This window comes from Sceloporus occidentalis, unplaced genomic scaffold (assembly GCF_023333645.1).
Source record: "Sceloporus occidentalis isolate IW3139 unplaced genomic scaffold, rSceOcc1.0.p SCAF_16, whole genome shotgun sequence".
NCBI lineage: Eukaryota > Metazoa > Chordata > Lepidosauria > Squamata > Phrynosomatidae > Sceloporus > Sceloporus occidentalis.
The window spans coordinates 7,455,399-7,477,674 of NW_028316996.1; the positions used below are offsets into that span (position 1 = coordinate 7,455,399).

Sequence of the window (22,276 nt, forward strand, 5' to 3'; positions counted from 1 at the left end):
TAAGCCCTGCTTTTTCCATTGGGTATGGAAAAAGGTATTTTACAAAGTCTAACTTTTCCATCCCACTAGACACCTTGGCAGGGCAAGTTGGGATGCACTTTGTTGGTCATTGTGGTCTCATTTATTAATTAGGAGAAAACTGTTTAAGATTTGGTGGCACCATAGCAACATACATGAAGTAGATATGAATTATCACTATAATGTTATAACTGTACCATATGTGTCCAGTATAACTTTATTTTGCAGGGCAGTAGAGGTGAACAGTAGAGGTAATTTGTCTCTAGAACCATATTTTGTAAGGGCCACTTTAACTTTCTTAATTATTCTTTCTTTGTTAAAGACATTATTCAAAAGTAATAGTTATAGCACGGATTTATAGACCTGAGAGTGGTGTATGAAATCTGTAAAAATTTGGCTGGATCACAAAGGTTTTTTCTAAGGTTAGGTTTATTCTCAATACTTTATTTCCTGACACATCTAAAAGTTAAATTATGTTGCACTGTTCATTAAGTACTACAGAAAATCTATTAGTTTTCCATAAGCACACATTTGTATATTTGGACTGCCATTTCCTTGACAAGAAGAATTATTTAATAGCCCATTCATGTTTAAGCAGATGTAAATAGGGCATTCATCTCAATCTGCCAAGGGTTGCTAGGCCTCTGCGTCCAAGACACTATCAATGAATCACACTGAAATCCTGTTCAATAAGTGCAGTGCATTGCAAACAAACAGGTTCAGTTGTCCCAAAATGAAAAACAAATAAACATGTATTGCTTCTAAAAAGGTCCTGTGATTACTTTCTCAGAATGACACAACGAGACTTACAGTCGCCTTGCTTTTCACTAAAACCTGTTAACTATACTGTGAGGAAGTGATTTAAACAATCAAATTCTAAAAGCCTGTTGAAGCAGGTCACCTGCAATATGTGTCCTACCTTGGATGAAAGGTACACTAACATACTGCTAATTCCAGGATAATCCAAAATAAACAATCTAGCATAGAAAGAGGATAATTAGTAGTAAATGTGCTTTACTCTTTTTCTCTTTTTCTCAGATCATAAATACACATGTGGAATATTACTAAAATACATCAAAAAGCTTGCTTATACGGTAATTGTGTATCATTTCATAATGCAAGAGAAAAAAGGGCCAGATTTCTTGTATCTGTCTAGGAAAGGGTGGATATGTGAGTATGAATGTCTATGTATAAAATGTATGTGAGCATGGATGTATATGTATAAGTGTATGTAAACATGGACGTCTATGTATGAAGTGTATGTGAGCACAAATGTCTATGCATAGTGTATGTAAACATGAATATCTATGTATAAGTGTTTGTAAGCATAGATGTCTATGTATAAGTGTGTGTGTGCACATTGAGGTGTATGTATAAATGTGTGTGAGTATGGATGTGTACGTGTAAGTGTGTGTGTGATAATGGATGTGTGTTTGTATGTGGTATGGATGTGTAAGTGGTGGAAGATGGAGGGTATGTTAACATGAGTGGCGTGAGAGGGAGTGTGTCTTAAAATGAGTGTGTATGTGTGTGTCAGTGTGTGTAAGTAAATGTGTGTTAGTATGTGTAAATGTGTGTATGTGTTTTACATATGTGTGCCAGAATGTATAATGGAGGGTGAAGGAAGAGGCAATGTCGGACATGTTGCTTGGTGAAGTTGGGGGGCCTGGAGCAATTTTTGCACTGGGGTTCTGTGGTTTCTAGTGATGCCTCTGTACAAAGCAAATGTCTGCAGTTATTTTACCCTATACCAGCTTAATTAAGTAATTAGTCATTTGTTTTAACCTTTCATATTATCATCCAAAAAGCACAAAAGAAGTCCTTATTTTTCCAGGGAATTTAGACATGTGTAGCACTGATGAGTGGTGGGTATTTTCTGACTTCTTATAGGTTAACATTGGTATTGTGTTATGGTTATCATAAAACAATGTGAAAATTGATTTTGTGGCAAAAGTAAACAGCATAATATGGTTGTAAGAATTTTAGATTGGTAGTGATCCAAAAGTGTGACATTTTTATACACCATCCCTGTACGTCTCAAATAGGCGAAATAGTTAAAAACTAGAATATATTTTCAGTACCATCAGCGATAGTTTTATTCCCATAAATCATAATCCTGTGCCTGTTTTGTGAGATGAGTGGTCCCATGGCTGTCAAATCTAATAATGAGCTGAGAGTTTTAATTAGCAAGATGGTTTGGGGGCTCAATCAAAGAGAAACGGAATAGTCACACTGAGTAAACTCAACCCACATTTGGGAACATTTTGCAGTGTTACTTCTTGGCAACTGTCAATTCAAGTTTATATATGGTTATATAAATATCTGATGCAAATATACAAAACAGTTCCTTATGTTCTATAGATCATTTGGTAACGTATACATTTCACCTGTTTTCTTTGCTTTATCATCTATTAGAATGCTAAATCTACCGTGCACCATGTACAGCAATTAACAAACAATATTAATACATGACAGAGGTTAAACCTACCTTGGGAAATTAACAAACCTCATTCAGAATTCTGGTCATAAGAACAGCCATTGTTTAATTATCTGTACGGTTGCCAGTCTCATATTTCACGCCTCCATCCCTGTTTGATTTGTTCTTTGCAAACAGAGTAAAAATGGAAATGACAAATAATCATTCATAATTTCACATTCAGTCTCCTCTTAAGGAAGAAATAATTTCTGCTAACAGCATTTTGACATACTGAAGTATTGAGATGAAGAACACACAAAGTTGTTGGGACAAAATACTGTCCATGACCATAGATGATAGTGGTTGCCCACATTGCCCACAGACTACATTTTGTGATGTCATTGCTTACAGGGAGTTGTGTAAACATTTTTCTGAATGATCACACTGATCTACCATTTGATACTGTAAAAGCAAAACTCACAAATAGACTTAAAGGTGCCGTAAAGATAAAGTTTCCCAACAGAAAATCTGGATTAAAATACCTTGGCAGGGTAACAGGTAAACAAACACCTCAGCCCAAGTTTATAGTATTAAACTTAAACTTACATTTATAACACAAGTCCCTGACAGAACCCCTAGTTGGTTGTAGCCATTTGCAGTCTAGTGTGCTTGATAATAAGTCTATGCCCAAGTTCCTCTTTAAGATCCTACCAGTCAATAGACCACCAATGAGTATCCAAATAGCCATGACCCTCGGCCTACCCTAGAACAGGGAGAGATTCAGTCATTAATGTAAAACCCTTGGAGAGGCGGCACTCCAATTATATTATCAATACATGGATTTGAGGTTTCTTTCTGTTTGACAGGGCAGAAGGTTTATGGATATGCAAAAATGGACCTGTTTATTTCACCATATCACAGCATGTGCTCCTAATTATAAGAGTCATCTGAAGTTGGTGATCATGAGTGATATGCTAGCAACATGACTAACAGTCTGAATGCTGATAAAATTCTCAGCTTTTTTGCTATGCTGTTTAATCATATATCCACTTATAAAATGTTCTCCTAAAAGTGCTAAAATATGTATTAAAAACATGAAAAAGGCAAGGCGAAATTGCCTATTCACAGTTTTTTTCTAAATATTTTGTCAGTCTTTTTTATTTAGTTTTAGTTTTAGTATATACTATGGTACAACATATTGTAAATCAACCAATGAATTAGTTCATCATAAGAATCCCCAAATAAACATGCACTAGAAGTTTGTAAAGTTTTGTAACTAATTATTTTGGTCTTTACATTTTGATCCAATAATAAAACCAATGTAATTAAATAATGTAAGAATGTATACACAAGTACATAATATTGAAATGATTTCTCACTTCAGAAACAAATCAAATATCAAAATCCTTCTTGACTCCAAAAGGCAATCGGATTTCTCCTTGGATCAAGAAGCTCTAAAATATTAATGTTATTTTATTTATAGCCCTGTATGTCATGCCTTTCTAAAAAAATAGCCAGACCTTTTTTGAAGGCATCTAATGTATTTGATAACACCACCTCCTTTGGCAGTGAATTCCACAAATTTATTGTCCTTACTGTAAATAATCCCTTCCTTTGTCATCTATGAAATCTCCGCTCTTCCAGTCTCAGAGGGTGACCTCTTGTTCTTTGTACATTTCTGTTAATGAACAGGTCACTGAAGAGCTCTTTATGTTGGCCCCGTATATATATATATATATATATATATATATATTTATTTTTTTTTATTTTTTTTGTAGTCTATCTTCATAACTAGTATCTTTCAATCCCCTTAGCTTCATAACTAGTATCTTTTGTAGCCCTCCTTTGCACTTTTTCTAGTTCCATAATGTCCCTTTTAAGGACCGTTGCCCAAAATTGTACCGCATATTCAAGGTGAGGTCTTATCATTGATCTGTAAAGAGGCAAGATGATATCCTCCTCCAATTCTACACATTTTTTCTGAATTGGGTCCAAATACTTCACAAAATTGATGTGCCAATTTACAGTAATGACATTTTGATTATTTTGGACAACAAATTACCATTAAAATAATATTATTTATTTGAATGTAGATTAAATATTTGTGAGAGAAAGAAGATCATATTTTAGGAGCAATTTAGACATTATTTACACAACTGTAAGAAATAGAACACACCTAGTTTCTCATTTATGAAACTAATCTTATTGAAATGTCAATAATGAAATTGTATTATTATGAAATAGTTGTCTTAGTTTTATAGCCTTCTCATTTGGTAAGTCATTTGCAAGAAGTTCTAGCCCTGCATAATGCATAATCAGTGTGGCAAGATATTTTGAGTTACCAGATCAACCTCTTGGATTTCTAGGCCACCAGATGCGTCTCTGCTCAATATGCTGGTTGCAAGAGAGATCTCTGATCTCCCCAACTAGCCCCATTTACACTATAGATACATAGTTTACTTCAGCCCAGAGCTGTGCATCTTTAAAACATGGAGCACTGGGATATGATGTCATACCCGGCGCTTCGCAATGAGGATGGTGGGCACACAAGGGGCTAAGAGCTCTGTGCTGGGTAAGGTCTAGAACAGCATCCAAGGTAAAAGCACCACTGCATGTCTTGTACATGTTGATATTGGTATAAATGTATTTAATTTTGAAATTTAGAGACAATTGAGTCCTTCCTGCAGGAGAAGCTCACTGGGGTTGCTCTTTGGATGCACAAAATGTACACAGGAATTGAAATTGGCCTTGTTGTTTTAAGACGTGGATCCAACTGCATGAGGAAACAAAGGTATTAGTCTGATTTGCCCAACTGCCAGTCCAAGCTCGCAGGGGCCATCCACAAAAAATTAAGAAAATATGTTAAAATGTTAAATATGTAGAATGTAGATGAATATCAAGATGAATGTTAAGTAAGTCCACGCATTTGGGACCAAGCTCTCCCTGGTGAGTATTTGCTTATAAAGGATTTAGAGAGATATCAAAGGTTGACACTCCGTTGGTCATAAAGCATAAGCCCACACAGACAATCCTACACATGATTTTTCTTTCATTCGCATTTCCTTAACAGAAAAGGGAAAAAAACACAGAATTGCCTTTCCATTTTAAGACTTCATCTACCTACACAAACCTATGTGAATCATAGGATTTATAATAACAGCCCACTGCCAGAACAAATGTTTTTGTTTTGTGATTGAAAGCAAACAACATAAAAGAAATAGAAGCACTATAGTGAGGCAACAATATATAAAATATATTTTTTTAACCCTGGATTGATTATTTTCCTTTTCATTGAAAATAGTCAGAACCAAACTGTGGGAAATATTTGCATTAAATATTGCGAACTTAAACAAGTGGATTTTAATTATTTGATTAAGTTATAGCATATCATGAGTGTTTAGTATATCAGCTGCTACAAATAAAATGGGGGTAGCTGGCACTTTAAGGCCAGTTGCCGTCTAATGACGTAAATTCGGCCGGCGGGGGGCTGGCTTTGCCCAGCTGCATGCTACATTTTTATGGTCATGAAGCATGCAGCCGGGTATATCCAGCAGCTGGCAGGGCGCCGCAGCACCCGATCTGTCTCTGGAGTGGCAGATCAGGTAAGTGTGCATTTGCCCGCTGTACCAGATGGGACCTCTTAGCAACCTTTGTAGTAACATTGAACTAGCCTATATATATTTCAAATATTCAATGATTGACAACAGACAAATATTATTCACAACACATAATCCAGGCTCTCAAAACAGCGTCCTTTTCTTAAATAAACATTATAATCCAGACAGTAGAAGCTATTAACAAAGAAAAAAAAATTACAACATATCATCAAATAGCGTATCCAAAACATTGTAGTGATTGAGTCACGCAGATCACTTGAGCACCAGGCCACAATGAAAGGGTTTATGTTAATCCCGTGTTATTTTATGTCAATATAACCTGAGTGCTGTTACTGTTAGTACAAGACTTAAGGCATGCACCGATCATAAATCTGTTTGCAAGCACCGCAATACACAATGACTTGGTTTTAAATTGCTATCTAGCATTTGCCGTATTAACAGAAGGCGATTGCTCGCAATAAATCTTTGCAGTAGCGAAATGTTGTTCTCACACTAGCCCTCTACAAAAAACACATCTGTTATAAAATGGAAAGGTGTTAATGATCTCAGAGCTTTGAGAAAACAATATAAAAGGCAAAAAGTGGAGACAAACTTAAAGCCGAGAGATTATGGGCAAGATAATTACCAACTCTTGACATTCAGATAATAGGACGGGAATGGGAAATAAATGTTTGCTGAAATGTTGGGTGAAATAGGTAGATCAATGCAGAATTATTTTTAATATACGACACCCCGGCTCGGATTAATATAAAGCATCTAACAACATATAAGTGTTACATTAATACACAAGGAAAGGTGGATGAATGATGCTATTATTTCAAAGTTTAAATTGAATCCCCTTAGCCTTATCCTTGTGCGTTATTTATAAAGCTGAGATTTAAACATGATAACAGAAAGAGGAATGATTGTGATTTTTTTTAATTCTCACTTTGTGACTTGGTCCAGGGACAGAACGATACAGATTATCAGTACAATAAATGTTTAACACAGAGTCTGTGATGGAATTCATAAAGGTGCCAATTTACATTCTTTGCTGAATTTAACACTTTTGTAACTAAATTGGAAACATAATTCATAGAATGCACAAACCCATCGCATGTAAAAGTTTGCCGCATTCAGATTTTCCCCCAGTAACATTTAATTGTCATTTGACACAAAATCAGGCACTGATAGGTTGTAGCAGCAGGCACTGATGTGTTGGCTATACGTTTGGGGCAAATAATAAACTCAAAATGCTAGAGAGTGAATTAATGTTTTGTATAATTGGAACAGCATCTTTAATCTAGCATCTAGATCACATTCTTATTTAAGCTCAGCCTGGGCATAAGAGGCTTTTTTTTTTTTAGCAATTATATTTTTTTATGTAAAGTGCATACAGTTGCTATGCCACATTTGAACTAGTTTTCTTATTTATAAACCACTCCCAATGTGTATGTAAGATGTAGACGTTATATCAAATTCAATAACACCTACTATGCCTGCATATTATATGGGTTGAATGCAGAAGGCGGAGCATGCATCCTTTATATAGTGATGCCCACAAATAAAGAAAAACACATATGGACAATCACACGTTGATAAATATCCAATATATGTTTCATTATAACATCACTCTTTCATTTATACTGGTATTTGCTGTAAAGCTATATAGATAGGGTTGGCGGATGATGGTTTTAAGTAGATCAGTCTGGGAGCTCTGCCCCAGTAATGAATTGTGACAGTAGTGGACACATGCATCAGTTTATATAGCCCCATGTGTCCAATTGCTGTTGAAGCAATCATTTCTTATCAATGGCCACTATGTCAGTCTAGGCTATGTGTAGATAAATAAGTAAAGAACATTACTAAGATTCATGGAAAACATTTCTCTTTCACATATGAAATACAAGGTTGACTCTTTCTAAGAACACAATGTAGTGTATTAGTCATAGGCTTGGGTATTTGCAAACATCTAGTGCTATAGATAAACCCATAATCCCAGAATTAACAAGAACTGGTTTACTATTCCAAACACATGTATACACATTATATCTATAGCACGAATGCAATCTGCATTATTCATGCATCCAATCCTTTGCCCCATCGCTTAAACAGCATAGGCGCAAGAATTAGCCAGACCTATCTTGTTACTTAGCCTAGGCATGATGACCATCGAAATACAGTATTACAACAAGAGGAAACACCTCTGAACAATAAACTCTTCATAGCTGGGATGGATCTATTGTTCAACAGCAGGGAAAGTGTAAATGCCGGCAGTGGGGGGGGGGTGGAGGCAGAGACACCATAATGTGATTTCCAGTAGGGGAGACAAGCCGTGTGCTCCACTTACATTACTAGAGTGCTATTAGGTCAACAATTAACAGTGATACGTGGAGGAGTGGAATACTGTAACCTCGGGGGACAGCGTCGGACAAGGGCAGTGTTCTCACTAACAGCGGCTACAATGTAACAGTTCCAGCATCCCAGTATTAACAGGTTCAGTGCAACCCTTCGGCACTTAGGACCCGTCCTTAGCCTCCCCGGGCACGGGATGTGGCATGCATACGAATGCACTTCTCCAAATAAGATCTGGGTGTGATAGATCATTAAGCTACCCGTGTTAACCCCTTGTGTGCCAGGATCCTGAAGAACCCCACCTCCCATGCCCGACCCTCTAACCCTTCTCTCTTCTTGACACGGTGAATGAATGTTAAAGAGCACAGACACACAGTCCCAGCCACACATCTGCCACATCCACTGACTGAACAGCCACCCACTGTATTGCAAGCCTTGGAAATGAAAGTCTACGGGGAGTGAGAGGCTATGATTGTTGCGGGCAGCAAGGTGGTAGATATCGGTCTGGGATTTTAAATATCCTCCCTGTGCAAGTTTAGTGTTTTATAGGGCAGATCGTTCGTGTAAATGATGAGGAAGGGTGCCTATCAGTTTAGCATGTGGGTAGGAAGGGTGCTGGGGAGGAGGGAGGGTACAATTTCTGCAAAGGGCCATTGACCAGGGCACATTGCATGAGGATGTGCTCTTCTTACCGTCCCAGCTCAGACTCCAGTTCGTAGTAATGGGCCAAGGTGTCCTTCTTTGAGCCATCGATCCAGTAATCCGGTGCAGAGGTCCCAGACCTGGAGGAAGAGGAGGAGGAAGAAGAGGATGCAGTGGAAGAAGAGGAAGACGATGAAGACGAGGAGGGCAGAGTGACTTTCAACATCTCGGGGAGGTAGCGGAGGACAGGGCTGCCAGGAGGGGGAATGGAAGAGAAGCAGAGATCCTCAATCAATAGAGCACGGATCCCAGCCAATGGAGCAGCTGGATGGGGAGGAGGCAGGGTCTGTGTGTGCCCGGGTCCCTCCAAAAGGGTGAGAGACCCTACTGACCACAGACTGGCACCCAGAGCCAAGGAAATGCCTAGACAGGGCACCTGCACCAGAAGCGCACACCTGCCACAAAGAGGATGGCAAAGAGCACAGGGTAGCCCAGGCAGTACCAGGCAGCTCCAAGAGATGCTTACATGTCCCCAGAGATCTGTCCGTCCACAGTCCCCTTCTTTTCCCCACAAGTTATGGAGACAGGAGAAGGACAGAAGCCAAGTGTATTTATAGGCACACTTGTAGTTTGTTTAGTTGAGGCGCTGCCATCGCAACCCTGTTCAAATGAAAGCTGCTGCTGATGCTGGAGTCAGTGCAGGGATCAGCGCTCAACACTGGTTCCTCGTAATGTGGGAGTATGTGAGAGATGGGGGAGACAGGCTGAGGCTGTCACTGCTGTGAGAGTGCACTGGACAGAGAGAGACCGAGATTGTGTGACAACCAGTACTGGAACCAGCTTGCTCCATGTGTTCCTTCCACTATATCCTGGACTACAGCTGTCTAATAGTGTCAGTGCTAAGAGACAGACCGATCAACTGCTAGATCATGAGAGAATTTAGAGAGGCCATTGCTGTTATGAGCACAGATATATAACCTGCATAGTCAGTTACATGACTTAGAGTGCTTGATTGCTGTGTGAGGACCCTAGACCTTCAGTTGTCTATGTAAGAAACTAATATCCCTATCACTGTGCTGTAGGCAGGATCTCTTTATTATTGTTTCCTCCCCCACACCAAGGCCAGGCTTGCTTGCTGGTGATGGGTGACTGGTCAGCCAAGTGTGTGTCCAACCACATTTCTGTGGTTAAAGGGGGAAAGAGATAGCAGGCATGGAGGAAACAGACATAAAAGGGGAAAGAGATGGCAGGCATGGAGGAATATTAAGACATTCCACCCTGCCACTTCTTTCCCTATTATGCATTTTCATATACACCATGTTCTTACCTTTCGTGCTCTGACCTCCTCCCACACCTGCACACCTATTATTATTATGCTCCTTTGGTTTTCATAAAAGCCCTTTAGTAAATGTATCCAATCAATGTCACTGTACATAGGAGTAGATTGTACATGAAGCCCATATATATAATGGTAAACAACATATCTAAGCGCACATAAGGTGGGGTTAAATGTTATAATTATTGTAACGATACACAATCTAAGGAGAATATACACATTTTCACAAGTAGGACACCCTTTTTGCACTTCTGTCTGCTTTTGTGTAATAAAACTCCCATGGTTCCAGTCTCTATCTATTATATTACATTATATTTTTATTGCGCCAGCAGCTTCAGTTGTGCTGATATAATAGTGGACAGTGAAAAGTTAACAAAAGCAATTTAAAATCGGCAATAACTTTAACATACGTGAAGACGTACCATTACAGAAGGAGAAAAAGACCCTGCTCTTTCAAGCAAACAATATATTGGATCCAGGCTGAGAGTCATGTGAGTTGTAGTCTACAAAAGCTGATGTCTTATTTTGTGCATTGACATAGTAAATAACTATATTTATAGAAATATATGTGTCTTTTAAATGATTTTTATTATTCATTGTGGGGGCTTTAACAGGTGGTGGAAACCTGTTATGTCGCAAGGCTGATCCATCCATGTGTGTGTCTGGGTATGCTAGTGTGGTGACTGTGTCTTAGTGTTTTGGTGTGTGTTTGTATTTGTGTTCAGTTGTGTTAGTGTCAGTGCGTGTTAATGTGTTTAGTTCTGATTGGATGGGTATGTGTTAGCGTGTGTGTCTGCTTATGTGTGTTTGGGTATGTCAGTGTGTGTGGGTATGTTAGTGTGGTGACTGTGTGTGTGTCTGGGTATGCTAGTGTGGTCAATGTCTGTGTGTTTTGGTATGTTAGTTTGTGTGTTTGTTAGTGTGTGTGTGTATGGATGGGTGAGTTTGTCAGGGTATGTTAGTGTATGTCTAGGTTTGTTAGTTTGCGTGTTTGTTAGTATGTGTGTCTGGGTATGTTAGCATATGTGGGGACATTGTCTCCCAATCTAACCTTTATGCCCAGCAGTTCCATGCTGCTAAAACTAATTGATGTAGTATAAGGGAAGGTTGGGATTCAAGCAGTATATCCAGATATGGAGTGAAGGTGTGTAAGCTATGCAAGAGTGACACAGGGTATACTCAGGGTATATGAGGCAAAGGATAGCCACCTTGACCCTCCAGGTTGCATCTAGGAACCAGTGCTAGTTGGACCTTATATCCCCCTTATGAACAAAGGGTACCACTTGTATATGGATAACTTCTACACAAGTGTCCCCTTGTTCAAGCTACTGTATTCTTTTGATATAGTAGCTTGCGGCACTATACATAAGAACCATATAGGTAGAATACTACCATTTGAAATACCCTGGGGTGTCTAGTTGTCCAAAATATATGGTTTGATGTCCCAAATAGGACATGGGTGCAAAACAACCTTTTTGAAGAATTTGAATTAGCAAAAGGCTACTTGTAGTTATTGTCCCATTTACTTGTAAAAAAGCAAAAATAACATAAAAACATTGGGTATTTTTTTAAACTCAGGACTAATATTAGAATCTATTGAGTAGTTTTTTTTTCATTAGTTATTGAAAATGACAAAAAAAAATTTCACCATATTTTTTTGATAATAAATTAGATGTTATGATCAAAATAATGATATCTAAAGAAAGTCCTTCTTAATTTGAGAAAAATTTAAATTGTGTGTATACAGTAAAGAAGGGGTTAAGCAGAGCATGCATTCAAAATTTTAAGAGGGGCATTATGTGCTAACCCCTCCTTTTGTCACTCCACTGAATTTTTGGTACAGACTGATGCTCTGATGTAGGCTTGGGAGCAGTACTTTCTCAAATGCACAGGGAAAAGAACACCCAGTCACAAAGTTGAGCAGAAAGCTAAAGATTCAGTGCTTGAGAAAGGTCTAGCAATAGAATGGGCACCAGAAACCATGAATTATTAACTGTTAGGGAAAAGGTTAAGTTAAATACTCGTTATGCTCCCTTGGCCTGTATGAGGCAAAACAAAAATGCCAGGGTCACCAGATTTCTTAGACTACAGCCCCTTAATTATTTCCATAGAGCATAGAGCAAGTAAAGGTCAGGGGAGTGCAAATGTTCTCTCTCAAATCCTTTGCTTATGGACAAAAGTCACTCACCCAGATAGAACTGAGCTGGAGTATATAAGATTTGTGCATTTGGATTAGTACAAATTTTAATTTTAATAAAACTTGCCAATGTTGTCAATTCATATGAACGTCCAGAGAGGAAAGACCCAAATTTAGCAGAGAGCTAAAAAATGTCAGCATTCTGTATTTTCACTCTCACTCTATTACACACTCTCTCTCTAACTCGCTCAATGTCTCCTTAACTTCTCAGTGTCTCCGCTTATCCTACACTGTGCTTGTTCACCGTCTCCTCCGCCTTCTTTGGTGGTTTCTTGACCCACCTCTCCGGGAGCGTTATGGCGGCATTATGTAGTAGTAGTTCCGCGAGAGGGCAGAGCCTTAGCGTACGTCCTTTGCCCTGATTGAAGAGATGGGAGAAAGGCTGCCTCTGTGGTGTGTGCAGAGGCTTCTCCCTGTTGTGGAAGCTCTACACCAGGTCAGAATAATGCAGACTTATCTGCAGAGAAAGAGAAATGTAGAACAGCAATATACCGTACTAACATTCACACTAACTTCATGACAGCAATCATTGTGTAGCCTGTGCTGGCTGTTTCTCACATAAAATGTATCCAAAACTTTAATTACATGTTTTTCCCAGGCTTTTGCACTCATATAATATAGTTAAAATTGTTCCTTTGCACTTTTTTCTCATTAGTGTTAGGAAATGTGTATCCTAGTGTTTCCCAGGCAGAATTGTGAAGGATATTATATTAAGTTAAATAAAAGAAACAAATAACATAAAACATATTTCTCTTTGATACAGGTTGCCTAGAGCAGAGTGAAATGATGCTACAACCTCAAAAAAATCAGCTGGTTCATGTAAGATAGGGGGATGGGAATAATTTTTCATCATTATCAATATCTTGCTCCCTGGAGAAAATGGGAAAGGAAATTATATTAAAATATGCATTTTCATCACTGGTAGGTTAGAAAATAGGCCAAGGGCTTCTAATGCAATGACTATCACTTAAGAATAATTCAAATCAGCAGGAAAGATAACATTGGCATTAGGAAAAAAGAGAAATATTCCTTTATATTTGGTTGCAATGCTGCGATACATGTGAAACTATGATACTTCTGTCTATTCAAAGACTTTTAATATTGAAACGTGTTATGTGTAGGGTGAAGCAATCATTCTCAAAAAGCAGCTATTTATAGTATTGGGCAAATTTGTCTAATTCTTTGGCATAGGTTTGTATGATATATATACACTACAAATATGGCTGCTGGGTATGCTGCATGCTTATCCTGTACAGAATTATTTCTGTAGTCACAATAGGAGCAGCCCCAGTTAGGCTTATGTTAAGGATGTACGGCATCCTTGTCGTGGACTCCTTCATTAGCTTCCAGAGATGCACTAAGGCTTCAATAGAGGTTTTTATGGCTGCTGGCACAGACTTCTCAACTAGCAAAGACCACAAGGAATGGATGGTTTGTGGAGAAGTTTGCGTTGGCAGCAGGTATAACTTGAATGGGAGTGGAGGCTTGTCCAGGACCGTGTTGTTATTAAATACAGACCCTGATTCACTGATGTTGAGATGTTTTAACATGGGAATTTTTTCGCATTGTGCTTTAGCCTAGAGATATGAAACAGCTTACTATTATTTCAAATGAGTCAGCACCAATTTTAGTATTATGTTTAATAGCATATTGTTAAGAAAGCATGGCATAACAACACACTATTGCTATTAGTTGGTAAACTGGTAATATGCAATATAAAATGCCCAGCCATATTCAATGCAACTGCATCAAATGCAAACATTATTTAATTAGTACAGCCAGACGTGGACCTGAATTTCAAGTGACCAAAAAAATGCCCCAGTTCATGTAATTATAGTGTTTCTTTCCCTTGGCCTGAGGGCAGCATCATACCTTAAACTGCTCATCTTGGTGTGTCTTCTTTGTGTAAAGCCATAGGATATGACTTCATATTTGTCCATTCCTGACTGCCAGCACCGCAAAACAACTATTCCACTCCCTTGTAATCTCCCGTCTAGACTACTGGAACAACCAGTGGCGGAACTACCGGGGTCGCAGAAGTCCCGACTGCGACCTGGCCCTGGCGTTCTGACAGTCAGGGGGCCCAAAGGGGTGCTGAGCGGTCGTTTTCAGCAACCGCTCGGTGCCCTTCTGTCTCCTCTGCTGCCTGCTGTGCCGCAGTGGTGGGAGCGTGAGGCGTCTGTCTCGGGTGCCGGCGCTTCACGAGCAGTGAAGCTGTGAGCACCACGGCCGAGCAGCGAGACCGAGGCCTCGCGCCCCCACCACAGGGCTGCACGGTAAGTGACCTACAAAGGGGGAGAGGGTAGATAGTGAGAAGGGGGGTAGGGAGAGGGTAGATAGTGAGAAGTGGGGTAGGGAGAGGGTAGATAGTGAGAACGGGGGTAGGTGGAGGGTAGATAGTGAGAAGGGGGTAGGGAGAGGGTAGATAGTGAGAATGGGGGGGTAGGGAGAGGGTAGATGGTGAGAAGGGAGGGAGAGGGGGTAGATAGCCTGAACAGAGGGGGAGAGGGGGTAGATGGTATGAGAAGGGGTAGATGGTGTGAGAAGGGGGTAGATTGGGTTGGGGGTGGGGGGTCCCTTAACAGATTCTCGCACCGGGGCCCTGAGGCTTCTAGTTATGCCCCTGGCAACAACCTACTTACTGGCCTCCCCCTCTCCCGACTACCCCCCCTCCAGTCTGTCCTCAATGCCTCTGCCAGACTAATCTATCTCACCCGACATTCTGCATTTGCTGCACCTCTCTGCGAGTCCCTCTACTGGCTCCCAATCCATAGCAGAATTAAATTAAAAATACTAACTCTATGCTACAAAGCTCTCACTAATGCCACTCCCCTCTACCTATCCTCCCTCATCAGCAAATATACTCCAGCCGCCCTCTAAGATCCAACAATGACCTGCTCCTCGCATCTTCACTTATCACCTCCTCCTATGCCCCCCTACAGGACTTCTCTCGCACAGCACCAACCCTCTGGAACTCCCTTCCCCGTGCTGTCCGACTTTCACCAACTCTACCCTCCTTCAAATGCTCCCTAAAAACTTTTTCTCTTCAGGGAAGCCTACCACTGACATAAACATCAAAAACCGTACATTAACATCATTCACTACCACGCAGTCCTCACCTCCTGTTTATCACCCCTTATCAACCTGGATTGTATGTTCCTGCGGGAACAGGGCCCTTCATTCCTCTTGTATCTGTATGTCAAATGCTCTATTGTACTTGTCGTTGTCTGTAACATTTTCAGCTTTGTACAGCACTGCGGAATCTGTTGGTGCTTTATAAATAAAGTATAATAATAATAATAATATGCTGTTGCCCATCCTTAGGAACTGCTGAAATAATGCTTTGGAAGTCTGCAAAGAGCTCTGCAATGTGAATGGGCTGTTTTCAAAGGGAAATCTGCAGCACCCTAGGGAGACCAATTGACCAATAGGGTGATTCCCAGACCTCCTATTCCCCAGTCCTGCCACCCAAGGCTTAGTCGGTATAGTCCAGGATACCCCAGCTGTTTGCCCCACATTGTAAAAATGTTTTTAAAAGGCCTTTCAAGGCAGGGCATGGAAATGGTGTGGCAAGAACAGATATATGTGAGCTGACCGTGAGCATGAATGGATGACACATAAGCAAAACTAAATTGCAATCCTCCCCTGATGCTGCTTACATGTTACTCTAGGCATCTACCTATGTGTTGATATGCATTAGTTACACAAAGCTCAGTCTAACTGCTCCAGGCAAGCGGGGACATTATAAATACATTTTAAAAAAAGGTGGTCAGAAAAGTTTTTTGCTGAGGAACAGGTAGGTGGCCGGAGAGGAATGAATCTATCAGTTAATAGGGGTCGCTGAAGAAGTGGGTCTTGAGGGATATTTTGAAGGACTGGAGACAAGGGGAGAGCCAGATTAGCATTCCAGAGGAAAGGGTAGCTCTAGAGAATTCTTGTTTGAAGAGCTTTAAACATAAGAGTCAGGATTGTAAACTGAATCTCGAAGTACACAGGCAACAAGTGAAAAGATTAGTAAGTGAGTGTAGAGTGATGGGTAAGGAAGATAAGTCCAGCGGCAGCATCATTCATGATGCATCGTAAGACTGGTATAAGTGAGATCAGCTACGACAGTGTTGCAGTGGTCAAGATGGAAGATAAGTAAGACATGAACAAGAACCTTAGTAGCATCTTGTGTTGGGAAGCTGTGAATGCGGGTAATGATTTTATAATGTAGACAATTTTTTTAAAAAAATAAAGAAAATAGTGAATGTGAGGGGTGAATAAGCAGAGTCAAGTGTGACACCAAGATAGCAAGCTTGTGTGGAATGGTTGATGAATGACATTGAGGGAAACTATTGAAAGGAGGTGAGATAAGACGTTCAGTTTTTGATGCAGACAACCAAGTATAAATCAAAGTTAGGCAGTTAGTGACATGATCTATGAGGGAGGGAGATCGAGGAGGGATGGTAGATAAATGTCACTGCCATATACGTGGTACTCAAATCCAAATATTAAAAACAAGTTTGCCAAGGAAGGTGTTTTTGGCAGAAATTAGGAAGTAACAACAGTGGGTATATTATGAAAACTTGCAAGGCTTGTCCATTGCCAGGGAGTAGAATTTTCCAAACCAAAGCATTTCAACAGGAGTAACCATTCATTCTGACTTTGTATTTTTTAACATGCATCATTTGATCAGTCAATTCATGTATGATTCTTCCGTAAGCCATTTAGCTTATACCATTTTAGGTGTAATTTTAGGTAGATTTCTTAGGTTAAACAAGCATAATATTGCTGAAACATGTCACTTAATTTTAAAATTGATTTTTTTATATATTGCAACAGTTAAATGGACGGTCCAGCCACCATTTGTTCTTTAATGCATATAATAGCCATGTAGTGCTCCTTCCAAATGCATAGAGAAATTCTGCAGAATCCCCTCCATATGCATTGCCTCTTTTTCCACCCATAGCTACTTAGCTCAGGCAACAAGAAATATGTTCAGATAAACACATCTCCTGCAAGATAACACCTGCAAGGGTCCTGAGGAGCACCGTCTAATTCTTTGATGATGAGGCTGCATGGGACACTGGATATGATATATGTAATGTTGTTAGGGGAATAATCCATCCAATAGTATATAGATATAGTATTTAGATAATTTGAAGAATAACCCCAGTGTTTTCTATCTCATGGGCGAAGAGTAGCATCATTTTGATAGGTAGTCAATACAGCATAAACATACTGTTGCTTTCCTCATTTCCTACTAAATTTCTTTAGCTACATAATCTATACAATCTACATAATTTAAAATATCAAAATAAAGATTGATAGCATACATACTTCCTTTTGTCAGACTCTATACACTTCTCCACACCACTTAAAATTAAATCTAAAATAACTATCCAGTTTAAATTATTATTCTATTTCCCTAGTTAAGAATAAAATCGAAACATTACAAAGTTGCAATATTTGGTGAATAACTGTATTCAGTATTACATGCCTGTCCTTTGATGGTGATAGAGGCTGCAGTATGTAACCAGAAAATATTTCTAGCCAGAATGTTGTAAGCTATCATCTGGAATGTCAGAATTGGTGCTGCTAAGGCTATGCTATAGCTTAAATTTACGATCTGTTATTTTATGTTAAAGGTGTGTTTTAAAATTTTCATTGAGATCAATGTTTTCTTTTATTGTGTTGCAAAACTGATTAGGTTTCTAATTAAAGGCCATGATAATCATCTAAAAACTTTAGCTTTCTTATCCTACACCAATTCCATCTTTGATGCCGGGCGCTTGCCTATACTTCTATATACTGGTCTCAGTGCGTATTTATATTTTATGTGGTACACTACACCGCATATGTCACGAGTACAAACGTCATCTACATTTACTAATGTTTTCACCTAATAGAACACGTTGCCGTTGCCCATAGTAAGTGTTTAAACCGATCGGGTCCACGAAATGCCTCACTCACTGGCAAAGGTACTCGCTCGGATCGCTGCTTCGTGGGACAGGTGAGAGGTATAGACTCATTGGGCTGCTAGGGCTCAAGTGCCCTTGGAGAAATTGTTCCGCCATTAATCCGGTCCCTGTAAATGCTTGTATGTATGCGTGCGTGCATATATTATATATATTTGTATGCATGGGTAGAGGCAGAATAGAAGTTGAAAAATGAAAAATACAGACAAGATGTAAGACAAAAAGAAAACACTATAGAGAAAAAAAAAAAAAGTGAAATGTCAGCAAGTCAGGTAGAAGAAAAAAAACATAAGCAAAAGAAATTGCTATAGGGGGAGAAAAGAATTGAACAGAAAGAAAATAAGACCGCAAGGTAGAGAAAAAAAGGGAAAAAGGATCTTGCTTAAGGCAAGCCCAAAGCTCCTTAATCCAGCCTTGCTCACAGTACTTCTAAGAACAAAATTCAAGGACAATTTGCAGGGAATACAAGGACAAACTCAATCAAGAAATTCATTTTAAATATTTTAAAACCCTTTGTTAAAAACACTAGGAGCTTCATACAAGACACCACTGACTTCCTTAACAAACTCAGTAAAATTACAAACTTGCCTGCCAATTCTATACTTGTAACCATGGATGTGGAATCTCTATATACCAACATCCCACACGTAGATGGAATTGAGGCCTGCTCTCTGTTCCTCTCAGAACATACTCATAACCAGAAATACAGTCCTCAAACTATTACTAAACTCAGAATTCATCCTCACACACAACTACTTCAGTTTCAACAACAATATATATCTGCAAACCATGGGCACTGCCATGGGGATGAGAATGGCACCACAATATGCCAATCTATTTATGGCTGAACTGGAACAACAATTCTTGGAAACACAACTTCACAAACCCTACAAATATTATCGCTACATTGATGATATTTTCATTGTCTGGACGGACGGAAAAGAAAACCTCAGAGAGTTCCATAACGCATTTAATAGATTTCACCCATCTATCAAACTCAAAATGGACTTCTCCACAGAAAGTGTAAACTTCTTGGATACAACTGTCACAATAAACAAGGACACACTACATACATCCCTATACAGAAAACCCACAGACCGATCCAACTACCTGCACAAATCCAGCTTCCATCCATCCCACACAAAGCAAGGCATCATCCATAGCCAAGCCACCAGGTACCACCGCATCTGCTCCAACACTGATGACAGAGACATGCATCTAAAAACCCTGTATGAGACACTCAAACAAAAGGGATACAAACCTAGGATCATCAATAAGAAAATTAACTCTGCTCTACAAACACCACGTGAACACCTGTTGCAATACACAGACAAACAAACATCCTCACGCATACCTCTAGTAGCCACATACAATCCTGCCCTAGAAGAAATCCGAAAAATCATCAAGGATCTGCAGCCAATGCTAGCAGAGGATGTGGTGTTAAAAGAAATTTTCCCTGAACCCCCCATCTTGGCCTTCAGACAACCAGCTAATCTCAAACAAAAGCTGGTGAGTAACAAACTACATACTGAAACTACACACACAGATAATGGAAGCAAACCATGCAACAAAGCCAGATGCAAACTTTGCCAACACATCTGTACCAGCAACACAGCCACCCACAACAACAAGACATACAATATTAAAGGATCATACTCATGCACTTCACAAAATGTTGTATACATGATTCAATGCACCTAATGTACTATAGGGTGTAGGGCTGAAACAACGAATCGATAAAATCGATAATAATCGATAATGGAAATCCCCAGAGTGGGGGTGGGGGTGGGGATGCAGGTGGGGGGGCAGGGCAGAGAGGGGGTGGGGATGCAGGGCAGGGTGCGAGTGTGGGTGCAGGGCAGAGTGTGGGGGCAGGGCAGGTTGCAGGGCAGAGTTGGAGACTGGGTGCAGGGGCACAGTGCAAAGTGCTGGGGCACACTGCTGGGTGCAAAGTGCCAGGGCTGGGGCAAAGTGCTGGGTGCAAAGTGCCAGGGCTGGGGCAAAGTTTGAGTTCTTGTACTTTCAAAATATTGTTTTTTATTACATCATAACAAAATAAGAATGTTAATGTACATTTTAAGTTGTTTTTTAACATCCAGTTCATTAAATTATTTTAAATAAACAAAAAATTTGCATATTTTTTTTTATCCGAATAATCGTTAGTTGCAGCCCTAATAGGGTGTTACATCGGTGAAACCTGCCAGCAACTCAAAAGGATGAATCTGCACAGATACTCCATCAACCATCATGATGAAGAAAACCTTTGCACTCCAGTTGGGCACCACTTCACCCAAACAGGTCACTCCATACATGACCTTAAAATCAAAACACTGAGAGGTCATTTCAAAAACACCCAAGAAAGAAAGACATTTGAAGCCAAAATGATACATTTTTATGATTGTAAAAACAGAGGACTTAGTGTGCTAAGAAGCTCAAATCCACATTATCAAAACTTCCTATCACCTGTGTTTTTTTCTCTCTCTCTTCTCTCTCTCCTGCACGCTTACCCCTGCTCCCCCCCTAGCCTTATCTGTGCAGTATATGCCACTATTTACGACCCTCTTAGTTTTTTGTCTGCAAATTCTCTACCGTGTTGTTTTAACCCCTGTTCTAACCCTGTATCAGAACATGTACTGGTCAGTTTTAAACTGTGTTTTTCACTTGCTCGGTCAGAAATGCTTTTGACTTGATAAAGGGAGGACTCCCGAAAGCTCGTCTATTATTTTAAATACTGTTAGTCCAATAAAAAAGGTATTACAAGATTCTGTAACATTCAGTTTTTTTGCATTCTTATCCACTGGACTAATTCGGCTACCCCAAACTACAGTGCTCAATCCTAAAACATTACTTATTAACACACGTAGAATAGGGGCATTCAGATGAAGTAATATTACCGCTGAAGAAAATATACTCCCTTACCTATACTCTTTCAAATGTTTTTACAGTTCATTAATGTTATCCTATAGAGGCTTTTAACCATTAAATACACAGTAATGTTGGCTTTTCTGGAGGGAGATAGCACAATGACCTTGTTATGAGAAACTGAAGATGTCGTTCCTGAAAACAATCAGACTGAAATTGATAAAAGTTGCCAGTATTAGTCTTACGAGGCAATTTTACCTTACAGTGAACCCAGATTTGTTTTTCCAATTCACATATCAGATGTCTCTTGATTTAAAACAATAAATAAGCAGGCAATAATAACGTTATTTCCAAAATATTCTGTGGATACTTGTTATACATAGTGACTAAATTGTAACTCATAAGGAAGTTTATTCAACTACACTGTGAGTTGTGGTTTTGATTCTTACACCTATATTCTCTATGGAGAGCCAATGGTAGCAGGAAGAAGAGCAAAAAACTGACCCTGCATGTATAATTCAATATGTAAAGAGCTGTATACATTATACAGGGCGAGGCTTCCTCCAGAAGGTTATGGGAGCCCTTCAGCGAAGCCAAGAAGTTGAAATGCAAAGGATTTATCAAGTTAAAGTGCTTTTTTAAATTTTCATCATATTTTATCACTTACCATATTTCACACTTTTTTTTTTATAGTACATTTATAGTAAATTAGAAGACATGATAAAATTAACGGTATCTAAAGAAAGCCCCTCTTGTCCTGATAAAAACACCAATATATAACTTGTGTGGGCATAGTAAATGAGAAAGAAGAAAATTACAGCTAAAAACAAGCACCGCAGAAATGTTTAAACAGCCATTGTTTTGAGTAATATATATATATTATACACACACAAC

The 22,276-nt window shown here is 39.3% G+C and overlaps 1 protein-coding gene across 1 annotated transcript in view; it reads right to left on the reverse strand.

Moving 5' to 3' along the window:
* LOC149302983 (calcium/calmodulin-dependent protein kinase type IV-like) overlaps positions 1 to 9,253 on the reverse strand; it is an 86,909-nt gene extending 77,656 nt beyond the window's left edge. Inside the window, exon 1 of the mRNA XM_089481874.1 lies at positions 9,078 to 9,253. Coding sequence (XP_089338000.1) covers positions 9,078 to 9,253 — 176 coding nt within the window. The remainder of the gene's footprint in view (positions 1 to 9,077) is intronic.
* Positions 9,254 to 22,276: the final 13,023 nt, after the last annotated feature.